Source organism: Pseudorasbora parva, chromosome 18 (assembly GCF_024679245.1).
Source record: "Pseudorasbora parva isolate DD20220531a chromosome 18, ASM2467924v1, whole genome shotgun sequence".
NCBI lineage: Eukaryota > Metazoa > Chordata > Actinopteri > Cypriniformes > Gobionidae > Pseudorasbora > Pseudorasbora parva.
Window position 1 is genome coordinate 7,444,737 of NC_090189.1, and position 22,777 is coordinate 7,467,513.

Below are 22,777 nucleotides of genomic sequence, written 5' to 3' on the forward strand. Positions count from 1 at the left end.
CTTACCTAACAGTAAAACAATTATGAAATACAAAACAAGTTTGAAACCTGGAACAAGACAATCCAGCTTTAATCCTGCCTTAAAATTGACCCTGGGTTAACATCTTGAAGTGTGAAAAGCCCATTGGTATAACTAACCTTGGCAGGGGCTGAGGTGCCCCGGTGTGCCCTCCCACAAGGGGCGTTATGGACGGCTGCTGTGTAACCCGACACCCGGCGCTCTCCACAGCTGCTCTCCAAACTGCTATTTAAAAAAGGAAAAAGGATGAAACTTCCACTCCTGACTCCTCAAACCCCCCAAGCACCAAACATCCAGTAGCTGCTGTAGCTGTTGCCAACCCGGCATAAATGCCTACAGCACCCGGGCAGGACCGGACAGAATCGCCCGCGGATTATTCCCGTCGCTCCACGGGAGGGATTTATGGTGGTGTCGCGCGCAGCAGACCGGTGGGAGATCGTGCTCATTCCGCACAACGGTTTATCCGATGCATGAGACGACGGCTCGCGCTCTCGGGCAGCGACGCAGTCACGCAGATTAACGGATCAGGATTTTGACTGCCGGGACAAATGAATACAAATGAATTTAGCGACCCGAAGGAGAGTCCGCAGAACCTCTCGTCTGGTGGCAAAGTAAGTTTCAGTTTTACCTCATATCAGGTACCTACTTAACGGGTCAGTCATGCAGGTCGGGCACCTCAGTTCCCCGGTAACACCGGAGACAAAGAGCGCTTGGTGACTGGATGTTTGCGCAGGGCGCGCTGGTTTGTGTGTGTTGGTGCCGGGTGAATGGTCGCTTGTTCGCGCGCTCCGCTCTACCTGTGTTGTTTGGCCGGTGTTCAGAACTGAACAGAACCCGATCTTTAACTGAAAGGGTCCAGGTGTACGAGCAGAGATGTGCACGAGCCAGCTTTTTGCCATCATTACGCGCAGGCACTAAAGGTTTCTGAAGAGGTCCAAGAACTCCAAGGTCAGTTTAAACTTTTGCGCATTGGCATAGTGCGTGGTCTTGACTGTGGATCGGGTCTTTGGGTTCATTTCTAACTAGTAAGGGGCCATTTACATGAGACGCGTTCTTGTCTTTGATGTCTTCTATGGTTACTTTATGGATCCATTTCATTTTATTCCAATAATTATTTTTAACGTTATATTAAAACAAATAAATAGCTTTTCTGGTAACATTTCATTCATTCATATAGTAAAACTCCAGTAGGCTCATTTATAATGTATGTGTATCTAGGAACTCTGCCATTGCCATTTAGGTGTAAATGTCCCAACTATCCCGAATTAACTCTGCATGTTGTCATACTAACAATCTGCAGATTTTTTTTTTTTATTACGAGTCCAACAAAGATGAATTCTAATTAATTCAGTAACCACTGAATTCAAGTGATTTTGATTCACTTAAAAGAACCGGTTCTTTGAATCAGACTACACTGGTCATGTTGTAGTTTTTGGTATCATTATCAGTGTAGTTTATTTCGCTTCAGGATGAGGATGGCTCGGTTGTCTTCGCTTCCGATATTTTTGCGCTCTAGGTTCTATTCTAGGCGCTCGTGGAAACTTGGAATTCTTGGAGGCGTTCTTTCAAAATAGGCTCAGTGTGCGTTTATGTTTGTATGTGTACGTGTGTGTTTGCAACTGAACATCACAGTCAAACCACACAGAGACGCTAAACAAACAAGACTTCCGTTCCTCACACCCTCTGATGCCAGTGGACGAATGAATGAATGAATGAATGACCTGTTCAGGTCTAGAAAAGCTGACAGAACAACTAGATGTAGGGCAGGCCTAATGGAATTGTACTTGTCTTTCGAGGTAATTATTCCCTTTTATAACGTTCAACCAGTAAACCACATATTTTATGATGGCTATCTACCCAAAATGCATTGTACGTATTTGGGGCAAGAAAGCAAGAAAAAAGTCCCTTTAGTTCAAATTAATAAATAAGAATGGAACTAGGGGAAAGCCATTAGTCAATCTTGGAAATGATCCATTTGAACCGATTCCAGCCAACTAAAATCTGAATAGAGATTGTAGTGTGGCGGTGATGCTGTTCAGTGACAGACGTTCACATCTAATGACAGAAATGGGCATAAAACGTTCTTTTATGAAGAAATTGTGGCGCTTCCGCTAAAAAAATGTAGCCTAGTCCCTGATGTGTAACTGAGATGCGCAGTGATATAAACGCTACAGTAGCTGGTGAACAGGTGTTTCCCGTCATAGCTGTATTTTATATTTTAGCACTGCTGAAACGCTGAATTGAACAATCAACTATCCGTTTTATAATTTTATGTATGGTTCCTATGCTTTAGTGCATATTGTGAGGTCTGGTCTGAGCTCTCTACCGCTGTTTGTTTTTTTTGTTTTTGTTTTCTTGACGCTAGTGAGCGCTCCGTTTTAAACTGAGCGGCCTGTAACCAGATACCTTGCACTTCCAACATTGTCCGCCAGGGTGCGCTATACATAACACCAACTCCAGACAGGTAGGCCTATAGTGAGTGATTTTGGGACCTCTCTGAGTTTAAGACATATGGGCTTGCTTCTATCATATACACTTAAATTTAAATAAGTCCAGATTTTTAAACAAACTTGTATTTTGCGCGGCCTGCGCCTAAAAGGAAAGAATTAATTGGATAAAGATGGTGTTGTAGAGCAGGGGTCATGTTCTTCCTCATCAATGTCCATCACTGTGATGAACAGAAGGAATTTCCACTCTTCTATTACTGAAGTAGAGAGAGAGAGAGAGAGAGAGAGAGAGAGAGAGAGAGAGAGAAAGAAAGAGAAGGGTTGTTGTATGCAAGGATGGTTCTTTTTAGCCGTCTGTGTACATAGTGTGTGTGAGTTTACACATTTGTGTGTGTACATGTGGTTGCTACCATTGAGAAAATTCCACTCACTAAATATCAAGGCCTGGAAAAGGGAAACATGAGCTAAATACATAGCGTACACTACACACACGCACACTTTTACTTCAAATGAGGACATGCCATCGACTTCTAATGCTCTTATATAAGCTAATTATAATGAGTAGGCTATTTATTTTAATTGATACATTTTCCAACTAGCAACATCCTTGGATGTCTCGAACTGGTTTTACTCGCTGATTGCAATCATATTCACTTTCTCTTCTAAATCTGCTTTGACTTTAGCTATTGGATATTTTAGCATCACTGAGAGTCTGTCAGCTCAGTTTAATACATTTTTCCATGTTCCGAATCATTTTCCTTCAAAATCAAAACTTTAAATCATATAGATAAGATTTCTGTTATTGCAATATACAAATATTCAGTCACACAGTGTTTATGAGACTCAAGAGATGCTTGACACATACATGAGTAATTCTCTGCAGTGAACACACACACACACACAATAGAAAGAGCACATTCAGCTGTGACACACACACACACACACACACACACACTGTTTCTCACTCATCTGTTTGCGGTGGCTTACTGGCTGGCCGGTGTTTCTCCTGTTCTGATTGGCTGAGAAACTCTGTGGTGAGACGCTTCACTTCCTGACTCAGGTATGGGTATCCTGGGGGAGTCTAGGGCCGCGTGTGTGTGCATGATAGATAAAAGTGTGTGTGTTTTGTGGTCACCAGGTAATGTTTAAACCAGCTGTCAGGGCGAAGGCGCACACACACACTCACACAAACATACCCGCATACACAGTGGGGGTTTGGAGCGCTCCGTCTACCCTGCCAATCATAATTGAAATCCTTCCCCTGTGGGTCACTTCCTCTTTCATGTGCCTGTGAAATCTGAGGTTAGGGTTCAAAAGTCAAAGTTCAACTGGGTCAGTCTGGCAAAAACTACATCTGAGGTTCCTTTGTGGTATCGTCACACATAAAGTCTAACAGTTTCACTGTAGTATTAGTGTGGCTTGCTAAGGTAAGTTGATGTAAGAGGGGTCTTATATATTGATGAGTTTTAGATATTTTTATAGATTATTACCTTTGACGTCATCTGACATCAAACACCACCATTAAAAAGTTTATAACTTTTTAAAACTATTTTAAAACTGTAATATTGTAAAATTATTACAATTTAAAATAACTATTTTTCTATTTGAATGTTTTAAAATATAATTATTCCTTTAAAGTCAAAGCTGAAGTTTCAGCAGACTTCAGTGTCATGTGATCTTATCATGTCATATTATTATTATTATTATTATTATTATTATTATTATTATTATTATTATTATTATTATTATTATCATTATCAATGTTTAAAGGGTTAGTTCACCCAAAAATGAAAATTAGCTCATGATTTACTCTCCCTCAAGTCATCCTAGGTTGTCTGGCTATCACCAGAACAAGCTTAATTTAAGATTGACCATTGGTCTGGGGAGTCTGCTCTGTATTTTCTACTGCACAAGAGGCGTGATAAACGAGAATTATGCAAATGACTCTGTAAGCAATTGGATAGTCCTTCAACCAATCAGACCACAAGAGGCGAGATCAAAACATGTCCTGGCTAGGGATGTCACAATACCAAACTTCCAGTAATCGGTACCAATACCATAGAATTTTTACGATTCTCTGTACCATAGCAATTTAAAAAAAAAAATATTTTATTTAACAATTTAAACATTTTTTTTTTAATTGATTGAGTTCATTATTTATGATGATAATCATTATGATTAAATAATACATATAAGCATTTAAAGGCTACATACTGTTTAAAAGTAAACATTGTTTATAAAAAAGACTTATGAAGTCATCAATAAGCAACCTTCAAGGCATAATAATTATTATTATTACTAGTATTATTATTACATCGAGACGTAGGTAAATCTACTGTAAAACAGTAACCTAATATATTTCTGTCTATTTCTTCAGCTTAAACTAAACTTTTATTTTGCCAGGTTGCTGTGAAGACCTTTGAGTGTCTGTGTTCATGATATGACAGTTTTCCCAGGTAAAACAGCAAATCCTCATGATGAAGATGGAGATGAAGTTCATGCGTTCATGTCCTCATATAGTGGCACGACAGAGGCTAAAAAGATAACGTGTCACCTGTGTGTGTGTGTGCGCAGTGCTGCGCACGCACTGCAAATGAAACCGCGTGTCTGCGCCATTCATTCCCACAGACACGCAGAACATGCAGGATTAATATTTAAATAGTATTTAGCATTTTATTATTCACAGACACTAGTATATATTCGGCTACAGTCTGGAGCCCTGCGAGATAAACACGGAAGCGACTGAACGCAGCTGCGGCTACCGAATATACTCGGTACTACAGAAATGCTGGTATCGTCGCATTTTTTAAATTTCTCTACTGACTTGGTACCCAAGGACCAGTACTTGTGACATCCCTAGTCCTGGCTCTTCCATAATGGCAGTGAATGGCAGGCCAAATTTGAAGCATTTTTTTGTGCATTTTTTTGTGATTACATTTTTCATTTTTGGGTGAACATAGTTGTGCTGCTTAATTTTTTTGTGGAAATCATGATACATTTTCTATAAATGGAATATTTTAAAGGAAAGCATGCATTTGCAATGGAAATCTATTAATGCATCTTTGCTGAACAAAATGAATTAGTTTCCAAAATAAAATATTTGGAACAGTAATGTACATGACATTATGATGCATAGATTCAGTTGTAGCATTTTAAATGACTGGTTTTAGTTTTTAGTGTTTTATTTTTTTAAATAGTATGCAGGCTTTAAATATTGACCATTTATTGGATTTCATAACATAAAATAATCAGTATTGCTGCAGTCCTCACATATTCCTATGGTAAAAGTATTTAGTAAAATGCTTAATTTTAGAAAAGCTATTTTATTTCGTCCACATTGTGTAACAGTAATTAAGCTCTGTACTAAATGTACTCAAATACTTAAGATATATAAAGACAGTACACTCGTATGACCACGCACGCTTTTTTTACAGTTGTTGTCAGATTTCATTGGTGATTTCAAATATGACATTTAATTGTAAGCTTGGTGAACAGCTTAGGAGAATTTGATGTTTTCCCATTCAAAGAGATAAGAGCTATACTTGCGTGACCAATGACTGAAATAGCTGCCAGAAAGGTGTTTCAAAGGTGGTCGCAGATTGACATGACTTGCTTTAAAGGGTCTTGATGTACTTGAGTATACATTTGAATGCGTATTTTGACAGTTTCCAAATGAAAGAAAAGAAACTAAAAACACGCACAATGTTTTCATTCACTATAAACATGGAAATACATTTAACCGGCCGGCATCATCCATCAGTTTGATGGTTCACTCCACTCACTCCGGAAAGATGGTTTTGCCAGTAAAATTTTCCAGTTGTTTGGGTCGAGGCCAATGCAAGAAGCCTGAAATGTGTACCTCCATTGTAATGATGATGTTTTGACAAGTGGCTTCTGTTATGTAAAGGTCTGATTCAACATCTAACTCAGCTACCCGCAAAATAGTGGAAATTCAAATGAGTAACTGTGTCTTTCTCTCTGTGTTTCTCTAGGAGAGCTCTTCTTCTGTGTATTCTACTTTATTGTACTTCTTTTGGATTCACCCAAGTACTCTTTGAAGGTAAGATGTGAAAGATATAAACATGCAATATTTGTGATTGCATATTTGTGAATGCATTGGAAATGGTGGTTAAAAGTGTTTGGGTGGTTAATGTGGTTAAAACTAGATTTTTGAGGCCACTGAATTATTGCACAATAATAAAGTTTCATGTTCTTACACTTTCCACTAAGTTTGGAAAGTTTTACAACATTAAACTTTATACCCTGATTCATGAAACACAAACACCCTCTCCCTCACATACGTATGAGTTTCCTTACCCAACTTTTACCTTTTCTCCTGCCAAACATTGCTCAGTTCTGAGCTCTTTTTCCTCAGAAAAGCATGTCCTATAACCCCTTTTACATGTGTGTGTGTGTGTGTGTGTGTGTGTGTGTGTCTTTTTTTATATAAAACATGACATCATGCTCCCTCTTGACTGCTGATTCATGCTGAGCTCCACATATGAAAAGGCCTGGGAATAATGTTATGATACATCTACAGATCTGTTCACAGCAATGCGAGTTCAACGAGTTCATCAGCGGGCTTAGCCTTCTTTTAATATATACTGTAATTTTCTCCAGATCTCGGATGAAAGTTTTCATTGTAATGTCACATAATAAGTATCCTGCATTCTAAGACAACTAAATTTAGCCAAATTATAAGGAAGCATGACATGGATAATTTCAAAATGCATTGTGACAAGCTCAGCAAAATTGTTCATACATTCAAGAGAACTTCTGATTAAATATGCTGATATTTTTTAATACTACAAAGCAATGAAATAAATTGCTCTATCTTACTAATGAATGTACTAATTTGGCCACTTAGTATGTGCACACTCACTGAAATCAGACACATTGGTCAAGTTTCTACTGGTATGCGTCTTGGAAATACACAGTCTGATTCTGAATAGTTTTTTGAGCCAGTCACATTAGTTGTGAATGCCATTTGACTGATTACACTGGAGCCACCTAAAAATGACTTCATGACAACACATATTGGCTGATGGCACCATAGGAACATGCCCAGTGCCAAAACCATTGATAGTCCTTCACAGTTTTGATGAATGTTGATTCATGATATGGGTGTGAAGCACAAACAGATGCTCATTTACGCATCATTCAGACAGTGTACTATTGTGTGAATGAAGTAGTTTCTAATGCTGTTCTCATACATTTGGCTCTGTCCCGGCCTTGTGAAGCCAACCCTGACCCAAGTGAAGCACACACGCACAAGTTCACTGTGATAACTTCGCAAATTTTCCTTGTCAAAAGCCAGTTTTTAGCACTGGAGTTTTGGCATCCGATACAGACACGCAGCTGTTAACTTGCTGCTGCTTCTTCTTTTTTAGCCTCAAAGGATGTTTTCCTGCTGGAATTTAACACATGGCATTGTGTTACTGAATTAGCACATTAAAATGATGTAATGGGGAGCCATTGACCTCCTAAAGATGCAATGAAATCAAAATGAAAGTTTTATGGCTTTAATGTGTTCATATGTGCTAGCTATTAAAATACTATCCTTCCATATTTGTGTTCCTTGTCGGTTGCACTGAGCTGGTTTCCACTTTCTGTACCTCAAACCTGGCACAGGTTATAGAACCATAATAATATTTTATACTGTAGTGTATAAACCGATCAGGCAAAACATGACTGGTGAAGTGAATAACACTGATTATCTCTTAATCACGGCATCTGTTAGTAGGTGGGATATATAAAAATGGGCAAGCATAAGGATTTGAGCGACAGAGTTTGACAAGGGCCAGATTGTGATGGCTAGACGACTGGGTCAGAGCATTTCCAAAACTGCAGCTCTTGTGGGGTGTTCCCGGTCTGCAGTGGTCAGTATCTATCAAAAGTAGTCCAAGGAAGGAACAGTGGTGAACCGGCGACAGGGACGGCCAAGCCTCATTGATGCACGTGGGGAGCAAAGTCTGGCCCGTGTGGTCTGATCAAACAGACAAGCTACTGTACCTCGAATTGCTCAAGTTAATGCTGTTTCTTATAGAAAGGTGTCAGAATACACAGTACAACGCAATTTGTTGCATATGGGGCTGCATAGCCTCAGACCAGTCAGAGTGCCCATCCTGACCCCCGTCCACCTCCAAAAGCACCCTGATTGGGCACGTGAGCATCAAAACTGAACCACGGGGCAATGGAAGAAGGCAGCCGGGTCTGATGAATCATGTTTTCGTTTTCATCACATGGATGGCCGGTGCGTGTGCGTCACTTACCTGGGGAACACATGGCACCAGGATGCACTGTACGAAAGAAGGCAAGCTGCAGGAGGCAGTGTGATGCTTTGGGCAATGTTCTGCTGGGAAACCTTGGGTCCTGCCATCATGTGGATGTTACTTTGACATATACCACCCACCTAAGTATTGTTGCAGACCATGTACACCCTTTCATGGAAACAGTATTCCCTGTTGGCTGTGGCTCTTTCAGCAGGATAATGCTCCTGCGACAAAGCAAAAATGGTTCAGGAATGGTTTTTTGAGCACAACAATGAATTTGAGGTGTTGAATTGGCCTCCAAATTCCCCAGATCTCAATCCAATCGAGCATCTGTAAGATGTACTGAACAAACAAGTCCGATCCATATAGGCCCCACCTCGCAACTTACAGGATTTAAAGGATCTGCTGCTAACATATTGGTCCCAGAGATCACAGCACACCTTCAGGGGTCTAGTCGAGTCAATGCCTCGACGGGTCAGGGGTGTTTTGTCTGCAAAAGGGAGACCAACACAATATTAGGATATAACACAGGATCTATTACAGGTCATGTTATGCCTGATTGGTGTATATACATTTCTTCTGGTTATGCTAACTGCATTTCATTGTCTCTGTACTTGTACTCTGCAGAATGACAATAAAGTTGAATCTAATATATATGTATTTATATAATAATTTGTATGCATAACAGTGAATACGAATATGTGTGTATTAAGATGTGTTTGGGTTTGTGTTGCAGATGTGGACGTGTTGCAGCGGTTGGCTCTGCGTGCTGAGCTCGGTTCTCGCGCCGTTCCCGCTGGCGTCATCTCCCTCCGCTCTGGAGTCATCCTCACGACACGGGCACGAGTTACCACTGCGACACGCTCTGTGTTCCCACCAGAACTCTTCTGGAACTGCACTATTATCCTGAGCCTCCGATCTCACCGCTTAAACTCAGCATATCTCTTCTCCGTCCTGTCTGGGACTCGGATTCAGCTTGGGCTGGAAATTTCGCCGGGCAAGCTAACGCTTCACGCCGGCCATGGGAATGCCGCGGTCTTCCCATACGACCTCCATGACGGACGCTGGCATCATCTAGCCTTCGTTCTAAATGGGCGATCAGTGACCCTACACTCTCCCTGCTCGGAGAGCAATGGTGGAGTTACACAGAAACTCCCCATACTCCCGGAACGTCTGAACCCTCGTGGAACATTCCGCTTGGGGGGCAACAGCGCTTTGCTTCCAGGTGCGGTACCCTTTGAGGGGGCGGTTTGTCAGTTTGATGTAGTGCCCTCGGCACAAGCCCAGCAGAATTATTGCAGCGCCATCCGCAGGCAGTGCAGAGAAAATGACACTTACAGGCCAGCGCCTCCCGCTCTACTTCCCCTCCCATCTCGACTAGCCCCACCACTATTGGCCCACACATTACCACCTAATCGCACTTTCACTTTCACTCCCACTAATTTTCTTTGGACATCCATAAATGGTGCAGTAGGGTCTGCTACGAGAATGAATGATGGTGTACGACCTAAGTCGTCCTCTACCACACCTCCACCCCTTTCCTTGATGCAAACAGGACTTGAACCTCCTTTATCTTGGGGATATTTAAATTCAGTCACCCCCAAACCTACTCTCAGGACACCCAAGCCGACTGCCTCAAAACCTGCAGTCTGGCTCAACCCCACAAAACCAGGTGGATCAAAACCCACTCCAGGAAAAACATCTCCAAAATTTAGCGCAACAAAGTCTTCTGAACCAAAGCCCACGATTGCTCGACCAACCTCTTCCAAACTTGGAAGTTCAAAAACAACTGGACCTAAAACTACGCCACCAAAACCCTCCAAACCAACAGCTGTAAAACCCACGGTAAAGAAGCCAGTTCTAGTGCCAAAGCCCACCAAGATCAACCCTACAAAGAATACTTCTACTGGTGCTCAACCAATCAATCCTAACAAGAAACAAAAAAACATTCTAAAACCGTCGTTAGACCCAGGACCGACCACCTCAAAAAGACCATCGCCAACCAACAAAAAGCCCAAATTCAAACCCTACACAACACTACCAACCCTAAAATCCACCCTTGCCCCAAACGCCCCACAGAAAAAAAACCTTCCAACACCCAAATCCACTCCGTTCACCACTGCTGCACCAAACAAACCACCAAAAACTCTGGAAACCCCCAAAGTCAATCGTGACCAACCTAAAAGGCATTACGTCACACCAAGCACTCCAAGGTTTGCCGTCCAAACTGTGACTCTTCCAGCTTTCGACGATTTCCAGAGCTTTGAGGTGGAGCCAACATACTTTTCGCTTCTGGTCGGATCGCCTGGACAAAAAGGAGATCCTGGGAAAGTGGTAGGAGAGCTGCATTTGTGTGTTATCAGGGCCGCAATTTATGTACGATAAAGCATACGTTTGTAGGTAAAAATTAGCACATAAGCAGACATAAATATTCATAAATATTCCACCCATAGTGACACATACAAAGATATACAGAAGAGGAGAAATTTTGTTGCCACATCACATAATCCTACTTTTCTTATAAATTGTCAGTGATTTGTCGCTCTCCACTTAAGGCGAAAATGCTGCATGACAAAAAAACATCCAATGAGAATGTATTTGATGTTAAATCCGGAGCAAGATCTTTTGACCAATGAAATTAACCTTGTAAACGGGAATGTCTAGGATGGTACAATACAAATAGAAGACAACTGACTGACTAAATGTCCCATTGCTGGCCGTGATTATAGTTTTTAAGACACTACACATAATCAGCTTTTCATGAGGCTATACAGAGTTGTAGACAGACAGTCACTGAGGGTTCCAAACAAACCGCCTTTTACAGTTCCTCCTAAACCAAAACTACGGCAACCCGTGATGGAAACATTTTCAATTCCCGAAACTAATCTACAGCCATCAGGTGGTACAAGTCAGATCTCCCCAAGTTGTTTGAGTTCATTATTATTGTAATGTTACATGCTTTGAGACATGAGGTAATTTAACGCGTTTCTCGTCTCGTGACACTTTGCAGACTCTGCTCTGGCTGTGGAAGTTAATGTGTTTTGAAGGAAGAGGGGCTTTAGAGATGCTCGAAAGGGAGGTTGGGATCTAGCTAGCTTGCTATTGCTAGCCTCTCTGAAACTGCACACCCTAGCTTTAACATAGATTATATAGCTTTGATCTCTTGTCACGCCTGGTTAAGACACTGTGATATTTTAGTATACTATCGTTCAAAAAAGTTTGGAGTCAGTGAGATTTTTAATTGGTTTTTGTCTTTATTAAATTAAAAAAAATGCTTATGCTCACCAAGCACTTTGATTTAAAAAAATACAGTAAAAACTGTAATGTTTTGAAATATTACTATTTAAAATAACTATTTCTATTTTTGTACATTTTAAAATGTAATTTATTCCTGTTCAAAAGAACAGCATTTTTTGAAGCAGAATAAAATGTTATAAGAGTATTAAGGTCCTTACTGTCACTTTTAATCAATGTAATGCAGTTGCTGAATGTAAGTATAATTTAAAAAAAAAAGACCCCAAACTTTGGAAGAGCAGTGTATTTTCCTTTATTTTATATATTCAGACATCACATATTTTTTTTATTAGAAATAGGTTTGCACCCTAAAATTAATTTTATGGTGGTACAAATAGAAAAAATATATATTTCTGTTGATATATATTGGTTTGTACTGATTATACACTGGTCTTCATTTTCCAGGTGGCTCAAATGCTTTCTAAAGGATGTACACAGTTCAATATTGCTTGCAGTTTTAGGTCGTCAGCATCAATTTAGCGTCAAAATGTGTCCAGAGATGTTGATAATGCCCATGTAGTTCAGTTTGAAAGCCGTTGAGTGATGTGTTTTTAAAGCCGGGTCAAAGGTCCAGGGAAGTGCTCAACATTTTATCAGACACTCAAAGAACTTTACAAGCCCGGAATCCTGTTCCATCCGTGGAAAACTAGGCATGGGATTTCAATCAAATGAATTGAAAACTCTTGAACCAAGAATTTAAGAGAGTCAATTTCAAAAGGAACCACCTGACCTATGACCAAAAACAAATAAGGATAAGTGAGTTATTGCAAGTCCTGTGTTAAATCTGAGTCAGTCGTATTTAAACATTAGGACTTCAACGTCTTTAAGGTCCTGTAGATGGAGCAACATTTCTAGGAGCAACGTGGGGGTGGGGGGGACAATGGGCAGACAATGTTGGGCAAATCTCTTGGGAACAGTTGAGTTTACAAGGATGTTCAAAGAGACGTCTGTGATGACATCATCATGCTCAGACCATTTCTAGAGGGCATTTTCCTAAATATCTGACTAAACTTGACAAAATGGCCCACATCTTGAACAATGACCCAATTTAACTTGTGTCTGTTTATGTCTGCACATCACTGTGGTTACCTCCGACCCGTAGGCAATCACAGTGTGTGTGTGCATGTGTAATTTGGTGGAGGCTCACAGGTATGTGTGTGTGTAGCACCCAAGAGAACGTTCCCTGTTATTACCACAGGATAATTACTCAAAAGCACCCATCATCCACCATAAAGATGCGTTCTCCAGGTACTTTACTAAAACTCCAGGAACACGCCCGGCGATTCTCTCAATTACACGTGCACACGTGCTTTAAGTCTGCAATTATTTACAGCTGCAGTACACACTTTACGCAAAGATAATGAGCTGTAGCCACTATCTTTAGCGCTACTTAAATATACAATAACCCGTACAAAACAAACTAGCTTTGAGCTTGCTACTGCTTACTAAATACTGTGCAGTGTCCTTTTCACTGTCAAATTTTTGTTTTGTCATTACTTTATTTTGCAAGTTTTATTTTAGTATTTAAATGCTATCATAGTTTATATTAAGATGCATATTTTGTTTTCATTTTAGTGTAATTTTTTTTAGCAATTTTGTTTGTGAGCTTTTGTATTTTTTTTAAAGTAAGTATTAATAATTAGGTTGAATTTATTTATTTATTTTTGTTTTAGTTTGCATTTTTATCCAGTTAGTAATTTTAGTACTTCAATTTTAACTTATTTCAGTTATTTGCCAAGGCAACATTTCATCTAAGGCAAGGCAAGTTTTTTAATTTAATATATATATGTATGTATGTATGTATGTATGTGTATGTATATATATATATATATATATATATATATATATATATATATATATATATATATATGTATGTATGTATGTATGTATGTATGTGTATGTATATATATATATATATATATATATATATATATATATATATATATGTATGTATGTATGTGTATATATATATATATATATAATATGGGCTGTTAAAATGAATGTGTTAACACATGCAATTGATTTTTTTTTTGTTTAATGTGTTAAAAATATTTAATTCAAATTATCACAACAAAAATAAAGATAAATACAACGAAAACAATTACTTATAGTGCATTTTGACAAATAAAAATTGGGCAAGTAAAAATCTGAACAGGTTTGACTGGGCCAGTAAGGCAAGGCAAGTTTATTTATATAGCACATTTCATACACAATGGCAATTCAAAGTGCTTTACATAGAAAGGAATTAAAATAGGGATAAAAATGCATAAGAAAAAGAATACAATGTAAAGAGAATTAAAAATAATAAAATGATGATAACCAAAGAAAAGAACAGGTAAACTAAAACAGTTATAAAAAGAATTTAAAAGATGATGCATAGATAAGGTGCAATCAGTGGGACGTACAGTGGCCCAGTGCTCATTGAGTAAATGCACAGCTAAACAGATGTGTTTTGAGTCTGGATTTGAATGTGGCTACTGTTGGAGCACATCTGATCTGTTCAGGAAGCTGTTTCAGTAGAAAAAATTGAGCCCTGATATAGTGAAGTGTAGGTAACTGTGTCATTTATTATAATGGTTTGAAGTTCACTTAAGTTTTTTTTAAAAGCCTAATAATTGTTCAATTGTATTGGTGATACTGGCCTTCTTTCATAAAAATATGGCATTAAACAAATATTTAAAATATAGGCTACTATCTTTGTTTTTTTCTATATTAATTTGGAGATTAAATGTGACATTACAAGTTAAAAATATATTAAAAACTTTTTTTTAATCGATTTGAGAGCAATTTAATTTTAATTTGTTTTTTAATATATATATACTTTTAGTTTTAGTTAAAGGGGTAGTTCACCCAAAAATGAAAATATGCTGTTAATTTACCCTCAGGCCCCAAGATGAAGGTGTATTTTTTTCTTCAGTGGAAACATAAAGACGATTTTTTGAAAAACCGGGGTCCTCTGTGATTCATGTGATGTAAGTCATTGGCTACTGTCAATGGCAAACATACAAGCAAAACAACATATAATACCTGCTTATATTGATTCATATTCATTCAGTACACTATAAATGGAAGTTGAGAGTATATCGTGGAAGTTGTACGATACGGTATTTCATAGGAAATGTGCATACTTAATTAGAGTAGTATGCTATTTTGAACACAAACAGCACTATTTGAAAGCAGTGTTGCATCATGGGAGTATCTCAGTGTTCATTCAGGACTTTGTCGGTGTGTGAGCACGTACGTAGCTGTTGGTGGGGGGCTGTGTACATGTATGCGGGTGAGAAAGCACCATCCCCCCCTCCTCCATCAACAGAGCCATAGTTCTGGAGCTCCGAGATTCTTAACATAAACACACACAAGCTCACACACTCATCTTCTGTGTGAGCCGCGCTCAATGGAAGTCTTTCATCCTGTGCCGCGTGGCACTGCTCTTGGGGGTGGAGGTGGGCTTGAGGACAGAGAACCCAACTGATCCTCTGTTTCAACAACTATGTTGATATATATGATACTGGTTGAGCGATAGAGCTGGGAGAGATTACCGGAAAAATCCTGATGTTTTTGGCCATTTGATGATATTTGATATGTACCGCATGTTATTGCTCTGAAATGGCTTAAAAATGGCTCCTTTTATTCTGGAGGAGGAACCACCTTTTGGACCAAATAGCCATTGTTTCCAAGTAGATTAATAATGTTACATTTAACTAAATGTTTAACTAAAATACTGAAATACAGTAAAAATATACATTAAACAGCATTCACAACACATTTTAATTTTGATAGAAATGTGTTTGGGTAAAATATTATGTATTTTTTTTACTAAAATATTTTAGAAATGTTTAGTTGTTGTACATATAGTTTATATAAAATAAATAAATATTGTAATATATATATATATATATATATATATATATATATATATATATATATATATATATATATATATATATATTATAAATGTTTATATAAATAAAATGATGATAAATGAAATGATAATAATTTTATTAATATAAATATTTATGAAATATTGTATAAAATTGTGTTCATTTTATAAATGGTTGATATAAAACAATATGAACTGAAATATTTTGTAAATATTTTGTAAATAAAGGAAAATGTCTGTGTGTATATATATATATATATATATATATATATATATATATATATATATATATATATATATATATATATATACACACATTTATATACATATATATTTATATACATTTATATATAATCACCAATACAATGTTGCTTATTTAACAAAATATTTTTCCCCAAACCATTGAATCGGTGTTTGGTACCGGTTCACTAAAATGGACAGTTTGATAGATGAGAGATTCTGTATGCAATTTTTCCTATGTTCTTGTCTTAATGCTGTCATACTCATAATACTCACAAAACCAGCAAAATTGTGCAATCTGAGAACTGTAGGATTATGGGATTGATACAGACCTTACAGAAACTACAGAAAAGGACCACAGGAATATTTTCATAAACACACACACACACACACACACACACACACACACACACACACACACACACACACACACATGTTGTGTTTTCATGTTTTATGGGGACTTTCCATAGGCGTAATGGATTTCATACTGTACAAACTGGACATCCTATCCCCTTACACTGCCCCTGCCCCTAAACCTACCCATCACAGGAAACATTCTGCATTTGTACTTTCTCAAAAAAACTCCTTCTGTGTGATTTTATAAGATGTTTTCCTCATGGGGACCTAAAAATGTCCCCACAAGGACAAGGATTTCGGATATTGCCATCTTTGTGGGGACATTTTGTCCCCATAACGTAGGGATTACCAGGTCACACACACACACACACACACACACACACACACACACACACACAGTGGGATACAGGATCTACATCATCTGTAAGTCTATAGCTTATTATCAGAAAAAGGAAATTCCCTGAAATTACTTCCTGTTTCCTCTGCTGTGTTTAGTTTAAACAGGGCCTTGCAGCACTATTAGCACACCTATGCATCGAGTCTGTGTTTGATTCATAAATACGCCCCTGTGTTTCGCAGGGAATTCCGGGACCTCCAGGGAAACCAGGGCAGCCAGGGACAAGAGGACCTCGGGTGAGTGTGTGTGTGTGTGCGCACGTGTGTGTTAGACTAAAGGAGCTTCTGACCTTCAACCTCAGATATAAACAGGAAGTTTGTAAAATGCAGTGCCTTATAAAATCTCTCACACACTGTTCGCCCTAGTGTATTTGTGTTTATCGGTACTTTTTAGTGCGAGTGTCTGGGTTTTGTCTGGTCAGCAGGTCAATCTTACCTCAGAACTATATACAAACCTCCCCTCCGGATCCGTTTGTCACATTCACTTACACACTCAGTCGTTTGAACTTTCTTATACTTGTGTCCGTCTGTTTTATCATTTGTGTGTTTTTAATGAAAGTTAAAGATCACAACTACGTTTTTATTTGGATATATGGGATTTTAAAGGGATAGTTCACCCAAAAAGCAATGTATTTTTCATCATATCAGCCCTCGTGCATAAGACTTTCATTCATCTTCGGAACACAAATTAATATATTTTTAATGATTTTAAGATTTCTGTGAAACTATTCACCCAAATCTCTGATGTCAACACTTTAAAACTTCCAATGAGGTTCATTCTTGCAAGCAAGTACGGTTGAGCTTATGTTCACTGATCAATATTTATAAGTGAATAAAAGCTTATATTCAATCTGTTGTGATCATTTAAAGTGATCACTTGGATTATACCACTCAATTCATGGGTGTTTTGAAGTGTAAGATGTTTGGGTGAACGTTGGGAGACTTTCAATGGAGGGAAAGAAATCTCAAGAGTTTCAGTAATGAGTGAAAGTCTTATCGGTTTGGGATGACATAAGAGTAAATGTTTATTTAATCGTTTTATAGTTCAATTTTTGGGTATTAAAAAAATTGGTAACACTTTAGAATAATGGTCATTAGTTACCATTAGTTAACTACATTAGTTATGAACTAATAATTTATTGCACTTCTAAAGCATTTATTTATTTTTGTTTATGTTAATTTCAACATGTACTAATGCATTATTAAAATCTAGTTAATTCACCGTGAACTAACATAAACAGCGGTATTTTTATTAACTAACGTTGACAAAGACCATAACAAATGTACTGCTCGTGGTTAGTTCATTCATCTTAGTTAATACATTAACTAATGTTAACTAATGACGATTATTCTAAAGTGTTACCAAAAAATTGGCATGTAGCTCATCTCGCAAATTTAATGCACAGATAATAGAATAGTTTTTAATGTTGGGGTGTTCTATCTTTTTGTGTAAGAGCAATCTCGTAGCATGATCAAACACAGAGAGCCATAGACCCACAGACCCTCAAAACTTTGCTTGAACTCTGACCTTTGTTGACAGGATCACGTGGGTGCGATGTGTTGTTTTAGCAACTGAAGTCAACATGTAGTGTCCATGCGTCAAAGGACCGCCGTGAGGTCACTCTCTGTTGTGTGTGTTTGCGCTGGTGTGAAGTATTTTAGAGAATGTGTTATAAAGTCTGACTGCTAGGCCTTGTTCAGCCGGCACCCTATTCATGTTAAATGTGCATGTTATTTGTGTGTGTGTGTGTGTGTGTGTGTGTGTGTGTGTGTTTGCTTGTTAGAACAAAGAAGACTTTCAGTGAAGTCAGCATCATTACTCCAGTCTTCAGTGTCACATGATCCTTCAGAAATCATTCTGAGGATTTGCTGCTCAAGAAACATTTCTGATTATTGTCAATGTTGAAAACAGTTGAGCTGCTTCATATTTTTGTGGAAACCTCAACATTTTTGTCAGATTTGTTTTTGATGAATATAAAGTTAGACTTTTTGTGACAATGTAAAAAATCTTTACTGTCACTTTTGATCAATTTAATGCATCCTTGCTGAGTAAAAGTATTAGGTTTATTTCAAAGGAAATCTTACTGAACCCCAAACTTCATATTAATTTCAAAAATAGAAATGCTTAACTTTTTTAAGTGTAATAAAAAGCCACACAGGGCCTTCCATGAACAGTTTGAGTGTTTTTGATTAAGTGTTGAATAAACTAATTTGTGAAAGTCAGTCATATTTTATTGCTTGACTGGGTGCAGATCAGAGACTTTCCTCTGTTTACCCCCTTTGAGTCTGAAGCAGAGTTTAATTTTATATCAGCAACAGAATAATATTTAATATTTCATCAATACACAATATTTCAAACAGCCTCCCCAACACACACTCATTTATTCAGCTTTATATTGTTTTTACACATGTGCAATTCTTCTTGTTTTTGTCTTCATGAATGGTATCTATCTTATGGACTGTTTCCTTCCAATAACACCCATTGACCTTGACCCCTCACTTTGACCTCTGACCTCAAGTGGGAAGTCGTTTAAAAGAAAAGCTATCAGTACAAGGTCAGGGTCACATGAAAGGTCAAAGTTAAAAACTGGTAGAAACCATCTCAGATCTATTCACTGTATCTGGAACAGAAAAATACCCAAAGCACACTCAGTTATGCAATTATATACACACAAGTGTCTAAATAGTCAGTTTTCTTTTTTGACAGTAAGTACATTTTTAAATGCTTTTGAATTTTTCTTAATTATTCATTCTTAATATGCATGTCATTTGCTACAGGGACCCCCAGGACCACACGGCAAGCCAGGTCGACCCGGCCCTCCAGGGTTGAAGGTAAAAACCAAAACAGCCACCTTTTCTGTCAGATAATCCACAGTCTGATCCCATGTACTGGTCAACTCATCTTCCTCTGTTCAGCCTTCTGTTATATTCATCACCGCACCTCCTGCTGGTACTGTTAGGCTGCATGCAAAACCCTGCGGACAAGGTTTTGGAAACACAGGCAGTCATACACATGTACACACACATGCACTTTGATTTATTTGATTTGAGAAACCCAGCAGGAAGTGGAAAGTCTTTCCCACGACATAGTTTGTGTGATGAAGTATAGCTGTAGTATTAAAGAGGGGCTATAAACCAAGACCGCTAAACATGCTTCTAAGTTAGGTGTGTGTGTGTGTGTGTGATGTCCTGGTGCGTGATTGGTCCGCTCCCTTCATCCCTGTAAATGCAACAAAGGTGGTAAACCGCCGAGCAGCTCAGCGGGGTGTTTGTGCGATTGCATGGTCTCTGCTTTCTGCGTTTAATTATTTCGAGCAGCCTTTGAAGACACTCTCGGTTAAGGTGTAACGGCCTGGAGTCAAACTTCCCACATGTTCTCTCTCTCTTCCTGTCTGTGACAAACACATGTACCTGCAGACATAAACCCTTAATTACTGTAATGTATAAAGCTCAAAACAGTACTGCCTTGTTTTGATCTGTTGTTTGCTAAGAGGTATAATGTTACTTGTCGAAGCGGCCTGGTAGGTGATGGAGTGGCCTTAGCAACCGCATAGCAACACCTTAGTGACTTTTGCATGGACAAACACCACTGCCATTTTCTTCATTCGATTTAAACTCTAGATCTGTGAGTTAACGCTCTCAGTCACTCGTTTCTCTGTCATTCCTTCTCTCAGGGGAAGAAAGGAGACCCTGGACTCTCTCCTGGAAAAGCACTAAAAGGAGATAAAGTGAGAAAACACATACACTTGTTCCGATACACCGGTTAGTAACGGACAAAATATTGGTTTGGATGAGAATAAGGATGTTTATCGAAAATAAGAACCACTGAAGATCATTCATTTCTTAGAATATAAGGTAGATGTTCTTCTGCTAGGAACACACAGGCACACAGGAAGAGTTACAACAGAGTGTTTGTGCCTCATGTTTGCTGTTTGTGTTTGTAGGGAGACATCGGCCTGCTCGGTCCTGTTGGTTTAGTCGGGGTGGAAGGCCGTAAGGTAAGATATTCTGAAGCGCTTAGAGCTGCATGTTTTTTTAAATAGTTAAAATAAATAGTTAAAATAGAATAATTCTCACATGATTCTGAATAGACAACTAAACAAAATAGCATGTCATTTATTAGAGGCTCTAAGGAAATGTTAATCGCTGCTGTCTATTTAAAATACGAGTGTAATGGTACACAAAACTGACGGTTCAGTACGTACCTCGGTTTTGAAGTCACGGTTCGGTACAGCATTTTTTTCCGGTAAATTGCTTTTTATTTATTTTTATTAAACAGTGGTTTACTGAAAAAATTGTGTCTGTCTTTTAAAGATGAGTTTATTGACGATAAGGCTGTAAACGATATAGGGAGCCCTTACTTGCACATTATAATATTAAAGGTTAACAACAGAGCCCAAATTAGCCTAAATTCAGTTGCTATTAATTTTTAAATATTATAATCAAGAGGGTGTTGGTTAAATTGCATCCAGTAGAAATTAGAAATCGTGTTCGTGGGGGCTTTGCGGTGCGATCGAAAAGGGCACTTTCACAATTAAGGGGGCAGGGGCTCAAGCCATCCTGGCATTATCCCTGGATAACTATCGATTCACTATACATTTGTGTTGTTGACATTATATGCACTTATGCTAGCCTGACGTGGTCATACTCAATTCTAGTCAGAATATGAGTCTGATGCTCCATTGGGCTGTGATTATGGGGCGTTTCAACCAAACCAGGAAAGACATCAATTGGACAGACCTACAACCAATCAGAGCAACGAAGCGACGCAGTGTCAAATGTCAACAGAGTTCAACTGCACTGTGTTGCCAAGTCCGTGTTTTTTTCTGCCGGTTGTTTTCTATGTCCGTGGGTTGAATCGACTATTATGTGATATATAGACACATAGGTGTGAATTTTAGCAGGCAACCTTGCCAAAATAATACACATTTTACCCCCCAAACACCATTTTTCTCCAGAGAACCCCCCGATAAGCTATTGTTTAGGGCTAGTAGTTTTTTTTTGTAGGATTTTGCAGGATTTTTTTGTAAAAACTTGTCAACCCTGTCTGCACGCACGCTGGTATCAGGCTGGAATACACGTTCTTTGCTGGTGTTGTAAAAAAAATCTATATAATTTTATGATGCACAGAGTACTTACCCAACATGATCATCATTTCTGAGAGAAATTGTGAAGGTGATGCAGATACAAACAAGCTCTCCGTTTAAGATTTGAACAAACATAACCCAAGCCCCTTTGATGACGTGATGATTACGTTGCTGTTGATCATCTGTCCGTCATCGTCTAAAGCCCGCCCTGATGATTTCATTGGTCCGAACAGTTTCTGTTCGGAGATAATTACTCCTCTATGGAGCAAAGCCAGACCGAACTGCCCAACCTAAAACATTTGTGGGCGGGGCTAAGTTCGGCTGGCATCCAGACTACACTTATGCACCGATTGGCAACAAAACCCAGACATTTGGTGCAGTTTCACTTACCGCCTGCGGTTTCGACTCGTGACCGGGAAAAAACAAGCGCACTTGCAGAACGCTGTTGCTGTTCTGGGAAAACAAAACTGCATCCACTGTTTCCTTAACGCTGGGTTATTTGGGAAGTGTTTTGTGGTCTAAAAACAAAATGTCAGCACTGCAGACGGCTCCCGAATGCAACCCTAATAAAGCTTGTTGATGTGCGCACTCATCCGAGAGAAGTGCCCATACAAGCAATTGCACCCTTTATGACATCAAACAGGGTCGTACTCGAAAAAAACGTGTATTTGACACAGAAATGCTCTGTCATATGTTCAACTCTTTTTCTTTTTTTTGTGGATTTTGGCCATGTTTAGAATGAGAATCCAACCAACTCAGGCATGCAATGTCCGATCTGGCTCAAAT

At 38.6% G+C, this 22,777-nt stretch overlaps 1 protein-coding gene across 1 annotated transcript in view; it reads left to right on the forward strand.

The window, feature by feature from the left end:
• The first annotated feature begins 290 nt into the window (after positions 1–290).
• col27a1a (collagen, type XXVII, alpha 1a) overlaps positions 291–22,777 on the forward strand; it is an 88,572-nt gene continuing 66,085 nt past the window's right edge. Inside the window, exons 1-7 of the mRNA XM_067422823.1 lie at positions 291–629; positions 6,458–6,525; positions 9,474–11,071; positions 17,088–17,141; positions 19,683–19,736; positions 20,579–20,632; positions 20,849–20,902. Coding sequence (XP_067278924.1) covers positions 577–629; positions 6,458–6,525; positions 9,474–11,071; positions 17,088–17,141; positions 19,683–19,736; positions 20,579–20,632; positions 20,849–20,902 — 1,935 coding nt within the window. The 5' untranslated portion in view covers positions 291–576. The remainder of the gene's footprint in view (positions 630–6,457; positions 6,526–9,473; positions 11,072–17,087; positions 17,142–19,682; positions 19,737–20,578; positions 20,633–20,848; positions 20,903–22,777) is intronic.